At 39.6% G+C, this 14,506-nt stretch overlaps 5 protein-coding genes across 8 annotated transcripts in view; 2 read left to right on the top strand and 3 right to left on the bottom strand.

Annotated features, from left to right (window-relative positions):
• The window catches only part of LOC108606660 (chondroitin sulfate glucuronyltransferase), a 33,492-nt gene that overhangs the window by 13,172 nt on the left and 5,814 nt on the right, over positions 1 to 14,506 (bottom strand). Inside the window, exon 1 of one of the 2 annotated variants that reach the window (XM_033294581.1) lies at positions 46 to 728. The exons of the other annotated variant lie outside the window; for it this stretch is intronic. Within the exon in view, the coding sequence (XP_033150472.1) occupies positions 46 to 264 (219 nt within the window). The 5' untranslated portion in view covers positions 265 to 728. Of the gene's footprint in view, positions 1 to 45; positions 729 to 14,506 lie in introns of those variants that run through there. 2 annotated transcript variants of the gene reach the window in all.
• LOC108605856 (myosin regulatory light chain sqh) lies at positions 919 to 2,498 on the top strand. 2 transcript variants are annotated; one of them, XM_017995665.2, is made up of 3 exons: positions 919 to 1,043; positions 1,676 to 2,152; positions 2,210 to 2,498. In XM_017995665.2, exons 2-3 carry the CDS (start codon positions 1,733 to 1,735, stop codon positions 2,312 to 2,314), a joined length of 525 nt encoding a protein of 174 aa, XP_017851154.1. In that variant the 5' UTR covers positions 919 to 1,043; positions 1,676 to 1,732; the 3' UTR covers positions 2,315 to 2,498. The 2 variants fall into 2 exon arrangements, with proteins under 2 accessions (XP_017851154.1, XP_017851155.1); XM_017995666.1 differs by lacking the exon at positions 919 to 1,043 and adding an exon at positions 1,200 to 1,290.
• Positions 2,899 to 3,972, bottom strand: LOC108605033 (UDP-xylose and UDP-N-acetylglucosamine transporter-like). Its single transcript, XM_033294582.1, has one exon. It carries the CDS (start codon positions 3,970 to 3,972, stop codon positions 2,899 to 2,901), a length of 1,074 nt encoding a protein of 357 aa, XP_033150473.1.
• Positions 5,235 to 6,977, bottom strand: LOC108606662 (UDP-xylose and UDP-N-acetylglucosamine transporter). 2 transcript variants are annotated; one of them, XM_017996988.2, is made up of 2 exons: positions 6,787 to 6,802; positions 5,235 to 6,452 (listed from the first exon to the last, which is right to left on the bottom strand). In XM_017996988.2, exon 2 carries the CDS (start codon positions 6,423 to 6,425, stop codon positions 5,379 to 5,381), a length of 1,047 nt encoding a protein of 348 aa, XP_017852477.1. In that variant the 5' UTR covers positions 6,426 to 6,452; positions 6,787 to 6,802; the 3' UTR covers positions 5,235 to 5,378. The 2 variants fall into 2 exon arrangements, with proteins under 2 accessions (XP_017852477.1, XP_017852476.1); XM_017996987.2 differs by having other exon boundaries at positions 5,236 to 6,452; positions 6,631 to 6,977.
• On the top strand, positions 7,483 to 9,280 carry LOC108606661 (vanin-like protein 2). The gene is made up of 2 exons (XM_017996986.1): positions 7,483 to 7,570; positions 7,628 to 9,280. The coding sequence occupies exons 1-2, from the start codon at positions 7,517 to 7,519 to the stop codon at positions 9,230 to 9,232; spliced, it is 1,659 nt and encodes a 552-aa protein (XP_017852475.1). The 5' UTR covers positions 7,483 to 7,516; the 3' UTR covers positions 9,233 to 9,280.

Below are 14,506 nucleotides of genomic sequence, written 5' to 3'. Positions count from 1 at the left end.
CTGGGCAGGGGTAGGGAGTATATGTTTGCTTTTTTAATGACTTACCGGCTTTTTGGCCGCTAATGGTTTGTTAATCAAATTCAAATGCGGTTCAAAGTCCTGGCCAAAGCGCTCGATAAGCAAATTCTCGGCAACTTCCTGTGGGCATTCCTCCTGCTGTACCAAATCCCAGATGTTTTGCGGTATATAGCAGCTGAGCACCAGGCCCAACACCAATCCAATCACAAAATAATGATTGCGACTTAATGCACACGGTCTACGCATTTTTTGCTTTAGCACCCAAAAAAAAAAAAACAAAAAAAAACAGAACAACACACTCACAAACCACTTGTGAAACGCTTACATATGTCTATGTGTGTGTGCGTGTGAGTGGGTGCGTAGGATGCTGAGCTTAGGCTCTTTATGCCCTGTCATGTGTACATTCTTCAGGGACCTGTTGCCGCTGCTGCTACTGCTTTTGCTCTGCTGCTTCTTCTACTTCTTCTTGTTGCTTACTGTTGTTCGTTTCGTTTGTTACCGGCTAATTTTGGCATTGGTGTACTATATATATTAGCGGTTTGCTTAGTGCCACTCTTAATTTTGTTGCTTAACGCATTTTCACTTAAAAAATATAAACAACAAATAGACAGAAGCACTTTGATAGAACCGCACTCGCACTATGTGCGCCAGGCTTTCAATTTTGTTGCGCGACGCTAAAAACTACGTAAAACAAAAATAAACTTGGTGCAGTGCCGCTAAAACAACACGACGACCCGCGCGCAACGAAAACAATGACGACTAGCAGTGTGACCAACAGCTAGCTCGCTTAAAAATCACTCAGCACTAAAATGCTATGCAAATGGTCACACTCTGTAAGTGTTCGATAGCAGAAATCGCAATCAAACTAGCAACAGTCATCCATAAGCAGAAACACACTGTCATCTGCGCGCTGACAATTATTTGAAGAAAAAAACAACAAATAAATTAAAGCCAAAGTTGTAGCCAGCTGCAACAGCAACAGTTAATTAACAAGTATTAAAAGGCCTAGACGTTCAACGGCAGCTGTAAGTATAAATAAATAGAGCACACTAAAACTAAAAAAAAAACATGCAGTGTAATTGAACTTGAAGAAAAAACATATTGTAAACGGCAGCGCTTGTAAAAGTGTAAATGTGTGCGTGTATGTTTGTTAAGTATTTGCATGTGTATGAGTCAGAGCTGCTGAACTGAATCGCTTGCCTTTGTATGATTATTTTTGTTTGCGCTTTTACTTGGAATCAGTTTAATCAACCAACAAGAAGCAAGGGCGTGGTAAGTGCAGTCAAAAAAGAAAAAAAAAACAAACACACATGCAAGTAGCTGTAAGTGCAAGCAGTTTAAGCCAAGCTTTGACTGCCTTTTATGGTCAATATACATAAATATTTAAAAATGTTTGTGTATGCGGCTAAGTTTTCATTGACGCGACACACGGACACATACATACAAATGTCATATGGAGTCATACAACAAAGCTGGCGGCGTTGACGTTGCCATTTTGATATCATGACTCACATACAGTGGAGCACATATGTTTGCATGTGTGTGTGTGTGTATGTTGACACAGTTTGGTTAGCACTTTGACTGTGTCTATATATAGGCATTGCATATAGTCTATGCTTGCAACTAAATGTTTATATATATATCTTGCTCTTTACAGACTTAAGCATCACCTTGCAACAAGCACACACAAGCACACACACACACAGCTATAAAGATGTCGTCTCGCAAAACTGCCGGTCGTCGTGCCACCACGAAGAAACGCGCCCAACGCGCCACCTCCAATGTCTTTGCCATGTTTGATCAGGCACAAATTGCCGAGTTCAAGGAAGCCTTCAACATGATCGACCAGAATCGTGATGGTTTCGTCGAGAAGGAGGATTTGCACGATATGCTCGCGTCGCTGGGCAAAAATCCCACCGATGATTATTTGGACAGCATGATGAATGAAGCACCCGGTCCCATTAATTTTACCATGTTTCTGACACTCTTTGGCGAACGGCTGCAGGGCACAGATCCAGAGGATGTAATCAAGAATGCCTTTGGCTGCTTCGATGAGGAAAATATGGGTGTGCTGCCCGAGGATCGCTTGCGTGAGCTGCTGACCACCATGGGTGATCGTTTCTCAGATGAGGATGTAAGTTTCTTACCATAAAGATAATAATTTGTACTAATACTATGCTAATCATTCCAGGTGGATGAAATGTATCGCGAGGCGCCCATTAAGAATGGCCTCTTTGACTATCTGGAATTCACACGCATACTTAAGCATGGTGCCAAGGAGAAGGATGAGCAATAGGCACGCGCCTTATTTATATATATATGTATAAATATATATAAACGATTATGTTTTTTTTTTAATACATTTGCCAAACTTTAATTTTGTTCTGTTTCCTATAACAATTTCTACGCATTTAAATTATAAAAAACAGAAAATTTTGTAACGTTTTTATGTACGATAATTAATTAGTATGTCTGTGTATAATTAACACAAAATTTTCCTCGATTTTCCCTATAAGTATTAACTCATTGAATATTACATAAATATACATCAAACATTGCCTAAATACAATTACATGCCAACGTACACACGATGCAAAGTAAAATGTTGTGTTTTTTTTTGTTTTATTAAGAAGATTCAATATTCTTTTTAATTTAAGGTGTGAGAATCTATTGCTAAATTAGCAATTTTCAATTGTGTAGTGAAACCAAACGTTCAATTTAAAATTAAAATCAAAGGTCGGTTTAATAATTGTTAAAGTTTCTAAGCAATTTATTGAAATATTGCTTGATTAAAAAAAAAAACAGTTTAAATTAGTTGAACTTTTTCATTTTGTACAGTCATAACTTAAATTAATTCCATAAACTAATGTCAGCTGTAAACTAGAGCAATCTACTCTGATCTGTTGGAGCTTCTGTATCTTCAGTATCTATCTCAGTCTCCAGCTGCTTGGTGCGACTTTTAGCGCACTCAAAGAGCTGTCTAAAGACATCGGCGAAGAGCACAGTGCCCAGGAAAACGAGCATGGTGCCCAGCCAATGGCTTAAAGTGAACGGATTTTGGAAATATATAATGGAGAACAGCAGCGAGACAAACTTGCGCAGCGTGACGACCAAAGTGACAGTTAAGCTGGCACACTCTGTGGTCAGCACATAGACAGAGCTAATGCAGACATATTGAGTAACCATGTTCCAAAGCAAATAGAGCAGCATAAGCGGCAAGTTGAGATTCCACTCGAGCAGCGGCAGCGAGAAGACTAAAGGCTGCGTGGACAAAGCTATTTTCCAATGCTGTGCAATGTTGCTGGCCATGACGAGGAAGCCAGGCATTGGCAATATGTGTGTATAGAACAGAGCTTCGCTGGCATGCTTGCCATAACGTTTGAATAGCACCTCCTGTGAGATGCCCATGTAGGCGCTAATAAGCAGAGCCACAGTGAGGAAGCCAATGCCCACAGTCCACCAGAAAAAGGCGGAGTAAGCGCTGTCCGCCTTGAGCGAGTGGTGTGTATTGTCCTTGACATCGCCGCTGGACACCAAAGTGCAGAGTATAATGCCCACAGTGATCATAGCCACTGAGCTATATTGTCGCAGATTGTAGCTCTTTTTCAGCAATATAATGCCCATGATCATGTTGGCCATGAGCGAGCCGCTGCGAAAGATCATATGCAGTGGCATGGGTATGTTAAAGTTGAAGGCATAGTTGTTGCACACATTGGCGCCGAAGAAGAGCAGCACCAGCTTCACATAATCCTTCAGCGCTATCTTTGGCTTTACGGTAAAGAACTTGGAGGTGAATATCAAACCCTCCAGCGCTATAAATAGAAACTGCGTAAATGTTATCAGATTGCCAGCTCCAGGATCTATTTTGATGATGAGTTCCAGGCAGATGACATTGCTGCAGCAGCCCACAAAGACAAAAATCATCGCCAGCAGCGCCTTCGCATTGAGATTCATTTTGGCTTATTTTTTTTTAAAGATTGTTTCTAGTGTATTTTTATTATAGTTAGATAAATGATTATTTTTTAATTCATTTATTTGAATTTAATTAGTTATAGCTAAGACTTTGTATATATTTTAATTATGTGTCTTAATTTTGAATTTTGAAGCTTTTGTCAAAACACAACAAAATATTTAAAAACAAAATGCACAATTTTTTATTTTGCATAAAAAAATCCACGAATTTGTTACATCACTTTCAAATTTAATTTGAGAACTGTTTTCGCACTATTATTAATATGAGAAACTTGGCTCAATGGAGCTCGACAGCTGACTGAATATAAACAAATGAAGAAACTTTCGTAATTTACTAGATAAGAAGAAGAAGAATGCGAACAAGTGTTATGGTCACGTACAAGGTGGAAGCATATATGATATCGTATGCTGCGTTATAACCACAGTTCCAACTTGTACTAAATGAAAAGGTTTCGGAGAAAAATAAAAATAGACACAACAACTCAATTAATTATAGATAGTAGAAATGTCAAACTCTAAGTTACACATTGAAATAGTTTTTATTTTTTATTACTAATAAAACAATTGAATATTGAAAATAAAAACTAGAAAAATAAACTGACATTTTTATACGCATATAGCATAAAATTTAAAATTACAGTCTAAGCTTACTTTGTAAGCTTAATGGTTTTTATTGCTTAAATTTGACATTTATTGAAATGTTTTATAAAAATGTAGCTAACATATTTTATTTGTGACCTCGACTTTACGAACCTGGGCACTTTTTCAGCAATCTTAAATAGAAGCTGCCTTTAGATAAGATATTAGAGCATGTAAGATAAATATATAAGATATGTATACATCTATATATTTGCTAATGGAGGGACTAAAGGTTTTCTACGCTAAGTACTGTTCAGAAACTCTCAAGCAGCAAAGCCTCACATTAAATATTGTTAAGATATTACTTTTTTTTTAATACTATAAAAATAAAGGGAAGTGTGTGTGTTCATATTTTTTAAAACTAAGCAACTTTGTTTATTTTAGTAAACTATTTAGAACGCAAGCTGATAAAATAGGCAATGTTAAGACAGCTGATTAAAGATAGCAAAAATTTTGCAGGGTTTAGCAGACTTTGATATGCGCTACTTTAGGAATTTTGTTTTTATGCTTGAGTATTATTAAAATTTTATAAATTGCCTTATTTTGTATTAAAAAAACATTTAAATTTTAATCTTTTAGAAAGAGATGGCATACAATTGGTTTTGTTCGTCATTTGGAAAAATAAAAAAAAATCTACAAAAACATTTAACTAGTCGTATTTACATTTTTGCTTGTCATATATATAAACTATATAGCTTAAGTTACAGTTATCTACAATTAACACAAAGCAGAGCGAGACGGCCTCACAGTTAACGCTGCTTCAGCTTGCGGGCCGACTCCAGTTGGCGCTGCTTGCGAGCCACATAGGCATCCTTCAACTGATTGATGACATTGGCAAAGAGCACAGTACCCATGAAGACCAGAATAGTGCCCAGCCAATGGCTTAGTGTGAATGGATTCCGGAAGTACATAATGGAGAACAGCAGCGAGACAAACTTACGCAGCGTGACGACCAAAGTGACAGTCAAGCTGGCACACTCCGTGGTCAGCACATAGACGGAGCTAATGCAGACATATTGGGTGACCATATTGCAGACCAGATAGAACAGCATGAGCGGCATGCCGACACTCCAATTGACCACGGGCAAGGTGTAGCTAACGGCTTCCGAGGCTACAGCTATTTGCCAATGCTGAGCAATGTTGCTGGCCATGATGAGAAATCCGGGTAGCGGCAACATGTGCGTAAAGAACAAAGCCTCATCGGGATGCTTGCCATAGCGCTTGTAGATCACCTCCTGGTAGATGCCCATATAAGCTGTAACCAGCAGCGCCACAGTCAGCAAAGCAATGCCAACGGACCACCAGAAGAACACGGAGTACGAGCTGTCCGCCTTGAGCGAGTGGTGTGTATTGTCCTTGACATCGCCGCTGGACACCAAAGTGCAGAGTATAATACCCACAGTGATCATGGCCACTGAGCTATATTGTCGCAGATTGTAGCGCTTCTTTAGCAAGATAATGCCCATGATCATGTTGGCCATGAGCGAGCCGCTGCGAAAGATCATGTGGAGTGGCATGGGTATGTTAAAGTTGAAGGCGTAGTTGTTGCACACATTGGCGCCGAAGAAGAGCAGCACCAGCTTCACATAATCCTTCAGCGCTATCTTTGGCTTTACGGTAAAGAACTTGGAGGTGAATATCAATCCCTCGACGGCAATGAATAGAAACTGCGAGAAGGTTATCAGATTGCCTGCGCCAGGATCTATTTTGATGATCAGCTCCAGGAAGACAACGTTACTGCAGCAGCCCACAAATACCAGCAGCATGGCCAGCAGCGCCTTCATGTTGATATCCATGTTATGCGTGTGTGTGTGTGGGTGGCACTGCGTGAGAGATAGAGCGAAAGACTACGTGAGACGTTCTATGTTCGAAGGCGATTAGTTACGTGTTTTATTATTAGCAACAGTTGCATATCAGCAGCAGCAATTGATAAGCGACTTAACTAACAAAAGTGCGAGCGGGAGCGCTGTGCGAGTGAGCGAGAGCGATAATAGTACATACCGTTTTGAGCTTGCTGAGTTATTATAGTTTTTTAATGCTTAAGCGCTTCACAGAATTTGTTGTGTCATGCCGCGTTTACAATTTTGCATATGTATGTAATTATTTAATTAAATGTCACTGGCACACACTAACACATGCATGCACATACTTGCATACAATTGTTTAAAATTCCTGTCTGTGTGTTCTGTATTCTGTGTATCTCTCTCTCTCTCTCTCTCTCACTCTTCTTATTGTTGTTGACCTTCAGTTGTTGTAGTTGAAACTACATTTAGATTATGGGTTCCGAAAAGTGAATTCTTATCGCTGTTGTTAAGCACGTCATAAATGTATCTGATTTTTTAAAAGTAATGTTGCCGTATTGTTCTTGTTCTTGCCATCTGTTCTGAGCAGAACAGCTGTTTTCGCCTGCAGAGTTGTCGCCTTGGCTTGTATTTGATTTTGCTGCAGTTTTGTTGTTTTGTTTATATTATTTAGCACAATATATTATAATTTACACAGAATAATTATTTTAATTTAACATGCAGCAGCGCACACAACACAAATTTAAACTCTTCAGCAGTGCAATTAATCGAACTTTGCTATTGCGCTGCCGCCACACAAGAGCATCGCGTTGCCAACTGTTGTCAAAATGCCGCCATATTTAAATTCGGCTTTTAGGTCACAAAAGTGGAAAATAACAAACAGGTCAATAAAAAATGCTTATTTTTCAAGTGTTATCACGCATGATAAAGCGTTAGAGATGAATGATATGCATTAAGACTATCATAAAAATCGTGTAATATAGACATGAGGATTAACAATTTTTGTTTATGCCCACACGAAATTGCTTTCATTGTCAAACGCGTGGATATTGTCTTAACAGTTGTAATCTGTAGTTTGACGCAAGATGTGGCTACAGTTGCTTTTGGGCTTAACGCTTTTTGTTGCAATAAGCAAGCAGGTAAGGATATTAAGGATTTTTGGTAGAATTTCATTTTTATATGCTTTTTGCTTGCAGCTTTCTTTGCCAACAGATCCCACCTATCATGCAGGCGTAGTCGAGTTTACTGTGCAAAAGGGCACCGCCAAACAACGCACGGAAGAGACTACAAATCTTTTCTTGAGCATAATAAGGGGCGCAGATGTGGCCGATTTGGATATGTTGGTGTTCCCAGAAGTTGTGCTAAATAGTCCAGAGACAGCAACCTTTGTGCCAGATCCAGCACAAAATGTGACACCCTGCTTTATGACAGACTATGATGTATTTCTAGTGGAACTAAGCTGTGCAGCAAGATCGCGTGGCATCTACTTGGTCGTAAACATGCAAGAGAAGGAGCTTTGTGGCAAGGGCTATGGAGCGGATACGTGGGCACCGTGTCCCAACGATGGCGTGCGTATATTCAATACAAATGTTGTGTTCGATCGCACAGGCAAAGTTATATCCAGATACCGTAAATCACATTTATGGCGTAGAGAGTATAAAACTCGTGCAGTGCTAAAGCAAGCTGATATATCGACATTTACCACTGACTTTGGTGTGACATTTGGACACTTTATATGCTTTGATATGATGTTCTATGAGCCTGCAATGCGCCTGGTGTTGGAGAAGAATATTACCGATATTATATATCCAACATATTGGTTCTCAGAGCTGCCGTTCCTTACCGCCATACAGCTGCAGGAAGGCTGGGCTTATGCCAATGATGTCAATTTGCTGGCAGCCGACGGCAGCTGGCCGGAGACGAAAACCACCGGATCCGGCATTTATGCAGGACGCCTGGGACGTTTGAATGCATCTATCTATGAGCAGCCAACGCGGCAATTGCTGAAAGCGCATGTGCCCAAGCGTATCCATGGCCAGCCTGCCGTAGAGTTGCCAACTATTGTGCTGCCGCGCTTTCAGCCGCTGCTGACAACGCAACGCATTACTCAAGTCGACACGTACAGAGATTTTAATTTGGATATATTTGCTACGATATTATTGCCTCTTAACTTTCTCAATGTTAGTCAACGCGTTTGTCATAACGCATTTTGTTGTGAGTTTGAGCTGCAGCGACGCTTTATTGACAACTCAAATGTTTATGCTGCCTATCGTTATCGATTGGGCGCGTATTTTGGAAATGAAACCACTGTGCTGCGTGTCGATCGCACGGAGCAAGCGGTGTGTGCTTTGTTTGCCTGCCGCGATGCTGAGCTCATCAGTTGTGGCAGCATCTTTCCCGCTGGTGTGGCAGTTGCAAATACCCACTATTTCGAGCAGGCGCATGTGAGTGGCGATTTTCCTGCTGCAGCGCGTCGCCTAATCATGCCCAGCACACTGAATGGCGTCTTTATGCCGCTGCCTGTGGCACAATACGAGTGGCTAGAGTCGCCAGCAGCCAAATTATTGCAACGCACACGCGTCAATTTAACTTTAACAGCACCGCAAAACGATTTGCTCACCTTTGGCATTTGGGCCAACTATTTTACGCAACTGCAGAGCACACATGGTCTAAATCATATGCAAGCTGTTAACGCTAATAGCAACGCTGATAATAACTCGTCTAACTTGCCTGCTCTTAATTTATTTTTGCTTTCTACTTTGTTTGTTTTGCTTGGTGTTTTTAACAAGCTAACTTTATAATTGCTGTAAATGAATAAACCTTTTTATTGATCCCACTTGCTACACTAAGCGGCTTATCTCTTATCTCTGGGGAAAATGCTAATCAGGAAATACGTATTCTAATTTTGGAGCAGTGGAAAATTATACAAGCTTTCAAATTTAGCAAGATATGACGGCAATAAGAAACAAAAGTTCAAAACAAATGCATAAAAAGCATATTAAAATTAATAAATGGATTTTTTGTGTTCACTTCTCAAATTTGATTACTCAGTTTATGCAATTTGTTTTATAAACGATTTGCATTTGGAGAATTGGAGCATTATATATTAAACTATGCTGTAAATCTGCAATTAAGTAAGCACAATTCATTTAATGATTTAAATACATTATTTATTGCAAGCATGAACGTTGGCACGTAGGCTTAATTGCTAGGACATGGAAATGTTCATCACCTGATTAATGCTTAGCAAAAACTAAAGGCAGTGCAGCTTCAGCTCCCACTCTTAGTTTCTATTTGCTCTCAGTGAAAATAAAAGTCAGCTTTACACACACACACATGCAAGCTTTTAATCAGCGTACGTGATCGCTGGTGAGAGTGAGAGTAGCGCTGCTCTCAATCGTCAGCGCTAAACGACTAAGCGAGAGCGTCGCTGCTTTGCATCTCAGAGAGCATGATACAATAATGCAAGGTAGCGGACTGCATTTTTTTATTTTTGAGTGTTTGGGTACTTAGCTTCATTCGCTCCCGCTCACACCGTATACAAAACGAAAGAGCGAGAGCGAGCAAGCGAGCAAAAAGGAAGAAGAAGCTAAGTAACTTAAGAGCGCAGTCATGCATTAAAGCAAAACTAAATGCAAGCTTACATTGAATAAAATATTAACGCAAATAAATTAATTAATTTCGAATTGTTATTTGACTTTTAGTGCAAGACAAGTTCAATGCATGAAACTAGTTTTATTTTGTTGCATTAATTGCACTTCTGATTATAAGTAAAGCCGCTAAAATCAAATGATCTTACATAATGTTTGTATATAAAAGTTGTTAGCTTTAATTGGAGTTTACTTTAGCTTGAAACTGGTAAATGGCTTTTTGATTTAACTTGTCAAAATATGCAATAAAAATTCAAAAAACCCAAATGTTTGTAAGCTTGGCCTAATAAATATATAAAATGCAGCAAGAAATTTGCGACAAAAGTAAATATGCAGAAATTTGATGGCGAAATAAAATACTTAAAAAATTTGGCGCCATGACAAATGTCGACAAATGTTTAGTGAGTGGGAAAAAGTGAGGGTGAGTGAAGGGGGGTACGGACTGGCTGTCGTTTTGTAGAGTACGAATAATCCAAATCGGTAACATTGCCGTATCTGGTGTAGAGTTAATTCCAAGGCATGCGCACTTGCTGCCGCAGTCAGCGTCGCTGCTGGCTACGCACCAGTTGCAAATAGGCAGCATGCTGATGTTTGCATTTCCAACAGGTAGCCAGCGTTGGCGTCGACGTCGCAGCTGGCAGCGCTGCTGTGCAACAGTCGTGCTGTGTGTGTGTGTGTGTGTGCGGAGGCGTTCGAAAACAAGAGACTGTTGCTGAAGCTGCTGCTGCTGGTGCGGCAAGGCCATGCTGAGCACCCGCTGTACAAACGGCTGCCGCATGCCACTTGCCACATGCCACATGCCGTACGCACCATCATCATCATCAGCATCATCAGCATCATCAGCATCATCATCAATGCGCACGCGAGTCGAGATCACGCTGTGTTTGTCGATTTTAACTTCATTTTTTATTGCCTACATCTTTGAGCCAACCGCAGCAGCAGCAGCCACGCCCCAAACGCCTCTTTAAACTGCCACATGCTGTGTTGCGGCTACTGCTGCCACAGCAGCCACGTTTCGAGCCTGCTTAAGCGCCTCTCACACAATTCATTAGCTTAAAGCTTTGCTTAATTGGCCAACTGGCTTTAAGCCCCCCCGCTCCCACTCTCCACAAGTCAAACAAGAATTTCAAAGCCCCCCAAAAGAGTCTAGTACATTCTGCTAATACAAATTGCTCGTTTGCACTTTGCCCTTAAGAGCTTTCAAATGTTTTTGCTGCCGTGTTAAGGAATTTGCATTTTTCTAACGCTCTAACTATGCCAATTAGATTTCCAAAGATTTTGAGACTTGATTTGAGTGCAAGTGTCACAAATCGATGCGATTTCGTTTAATGAGTTGCATTAATTTTGTAATCTCACAGCAAATGTGAATTTTAAAGCAATAAAAGACGCGTAAAATGTTTGAAATAAATCTAACAAAAATTTAATTTTAATTAATAGTCGAATTTGTATGAAGAAAATTAGCAATTAATTGAGTCAGCGAAAAAAAATCTTTTGCTTTATTAAATATTGTTTTGCTTAATAAGTAATTTTAAATGAACAGAAAAGTTAAGTAAAATATTAAATTAAATATATTATCGGCCAATATCAACAAATTTTTTTGAAAATTTAAAGCCTTTCATTTAAAGGTGCTTTGTCCTTTTGTTAATAACAAATAATTGGGAAACAAATTTGTATGACAAAATTGAAAGTTTGATTATTTTAACTTTATAGCTAATCGCTTGTTGCATTCCCTAATTGATAACTATAGGCTGAACTTGTGACTGCCATTCGAAGTCAATTAGCAGTTAGCAGGCATAAAAAACTAACATGCGTGGCCTGAAGCAGACAGCGCCGCTCTATGCGCTTCTCAATAGTCAGACAAAAGTTTATAGAGCGCTTCAAAACTGCTGCTGCTGCTGTCACGCCCCCCACTCCAGGGCAGAGTAACTGGGGCAATAACAAACAGAGAGTGAAAAAAAATATACGCCCCCTACTTGACGTAACATTTTCATTTTGCGCACAATACGCGCCAAACATTTTTCACAACAAAAAGAAATTTTATTTTATTTGATTGCGTGTGTGTGTGTGTGTGTGAGAAAGAGAGAGAGAGAGAGAGAGAGAGTGCGGTAGCTGGTGGGGAGGTCTGACAGGTGTTAGGGTCAGTCGCCTGTGTGCCACGCCCAAGTATAAGCGGCACTGAGGCTTGCAGCTGCCACAGTTACATTTTGATTTATTTGCTAAAATTTATTGTAAACTTTTTGCCAAGGCAGCGCCACCGACAACAGCTGCTGCTGCTCGCTGCGTGGGCGTCTAAGTGAGTGAGCGGAGGTGCTGGGCAGAGCGTCAGGTAGCGCCTTTGACTTTGGCATTATTTAAGCACTCTGAACGCGTCGACAAAGACAAACAACAGACAAACGTCGAGACCGCAAAATCTGCTACCAAAAAAAGCAAAGCTGCCCAACTACTAAATACACTTTGTTGCTTGCCAAAGTTCAGACATTTACTAATTAACCTATAATAATAGCCAGCTATATATTTTGAAATTAAGCTGACACACAACGTTGTGCATACCCTTTGGCTTACTTGCTAGTCAAGTCAAGTGTATGCAACGACTTTGTAGCTTGGCTGCCACCATCAGCGTCACTAAATCAATTCGAGATTCATTCAAAGCATTCACAGCTGGGCATTGTTGCTGCTACATACCAAAAAAAAAAAAGGGAAGAAAAAAAATTAAAGTGTTGGGTGTGGGAATACTGATTGAATTGAATATCAGTTTTCAGTTTTTCTTTCACACACACACACACACAGTCTCTCTTGCTCTCTCTCTCTTGCTGCGTCTCTTTCTGTCTATTACTTTGGCGACAACATCTCAGCCTTGGCTGCCATTTGAATTTGAATGGAAATGATTTTCATATTTTTTTTTTATTATGCTGTCCGCCATGTGAGTTCGCCTCTTTCTCTTGCTTTTGTTACATATTGCAACATATATTTTACTGTTAGCCTCGCTTATATGTGTGTCAAGCACTCAATGCCACTTTTTTTTGTATCTTTGTTGCAATTGATTTTGTTGCAAATTAAAACTTTGATTTTAAATAGAAATATCATAAAATAAAATTATCAATGTTTTGAGCTTCACTGGCTTTTGCTTACTGCATCTTATGCAAAAAATTAATGAAATATATTGGCAGCAACAATATGAAACGCATATGAATAACAAATTTGTACATTTACTTTACAATTTAATTGTTCATAAAAAAGCAGTGGCTACTAAAGCAGTAAAAAAATGAAAACTATTCAACATTTTGCTGACAAATATTTAGCATTTTTTTTATTACATCGCTTCGTTGGAATTTCAATCTTATTTTTTACAGCGCGCATTTATAGCTCTAAATAAATAATTTATTGCCATAATATTTGCTTGATAAATTTTTGCTCAAATCATTTGATTTGAAAATATTTCTTTAATTTGCGCACATTTGTTGCCTCATTTTGATTGTTCATATTACACATTCATTTAAATAAAATTAAATAGAATGCAATTGCTCAATGCTAAGCTTATATCGCTGCTCGGTTCGTCCGTCCGTCCGTCCGTCTGGCGTTATCAATGGCATTTCTACACATGTATGCAGCAAAATTTTGAGCAGCAGCAACACGTAGCCATGACCAAACGTACGTGTTGCATATGTGAGAGGCGTGGCGTGGCAACATAAAATGATTTTCAATTGAATTTCATTTTATTCTGTTGCACACGCACAGCAACAGCAGCGGAATTTTTGATTAACTTTTATAACATGTGCTCATCGTTGTTGTTGTTGTAACTTTTGGCTGTTGTTGACTTCATTTGGTTAGCATAAAAGACGCATAAAAGCAGCAACGGTCAGTTCGGTAGCAGTTTTGACACCTGGCGCCGACGACGCTCATAAGTATGCTACGCGAAATAAAGTTAAAAATCTTAAAATACGCGCGTTCGTTAAAACGCGCGCGACAACAAACAAGCAAACAAACAAACACACACACACACACACACACACACACACACACGCAAAAGCAAAAGTACGCGAAAGGAAATGAAGAAAAACTTGATTTATTTTTATGTGCCCAAACGACAGCAGAAAAGTGAGAAGGGGAAGTGAAGATTGCTGTTTGGGCCAGGCCGTGCGTTTCATTCATACAAAAGCTACGTGCGTAATGACCAGACACACACACACGCACGCACACTTGGCTCACTTGAAATTTAAGAAGTTTCCTACTTGCCACATTGCGTATACGCAATCATATTGCTTACTTTATTTTTTTGTTGTTTTTCAAGGCGCTGCCGCTGCGTAAATTATACATCTGCATGCCATTATAATACACACACACACACACACATGTACAAGTGGCCCAAAGCGCTCTTGACTGCCATTGATCTTAGCGCGCAAATTGCCCAACAGCAAAAATTCACAT

Source organism: Drosophila busckii, chromosome X, assembly GCF_011750605.1.
Source record: "Drosophila busckii strain San Diego stock center, stock number 13000-0081.31 chromosome X, ASM1175060v1, whole genome shotgun sequence".
Taxonomy (NCBI): Eukaryota; Metazoa; Arthropoda; class Insecta; order Diptera; family Drosophilidae; genus Drosophila; species Drosophila busckii.
This window is presented reverse-complemented; position numbering and strand designations above follow the sequence as displayed.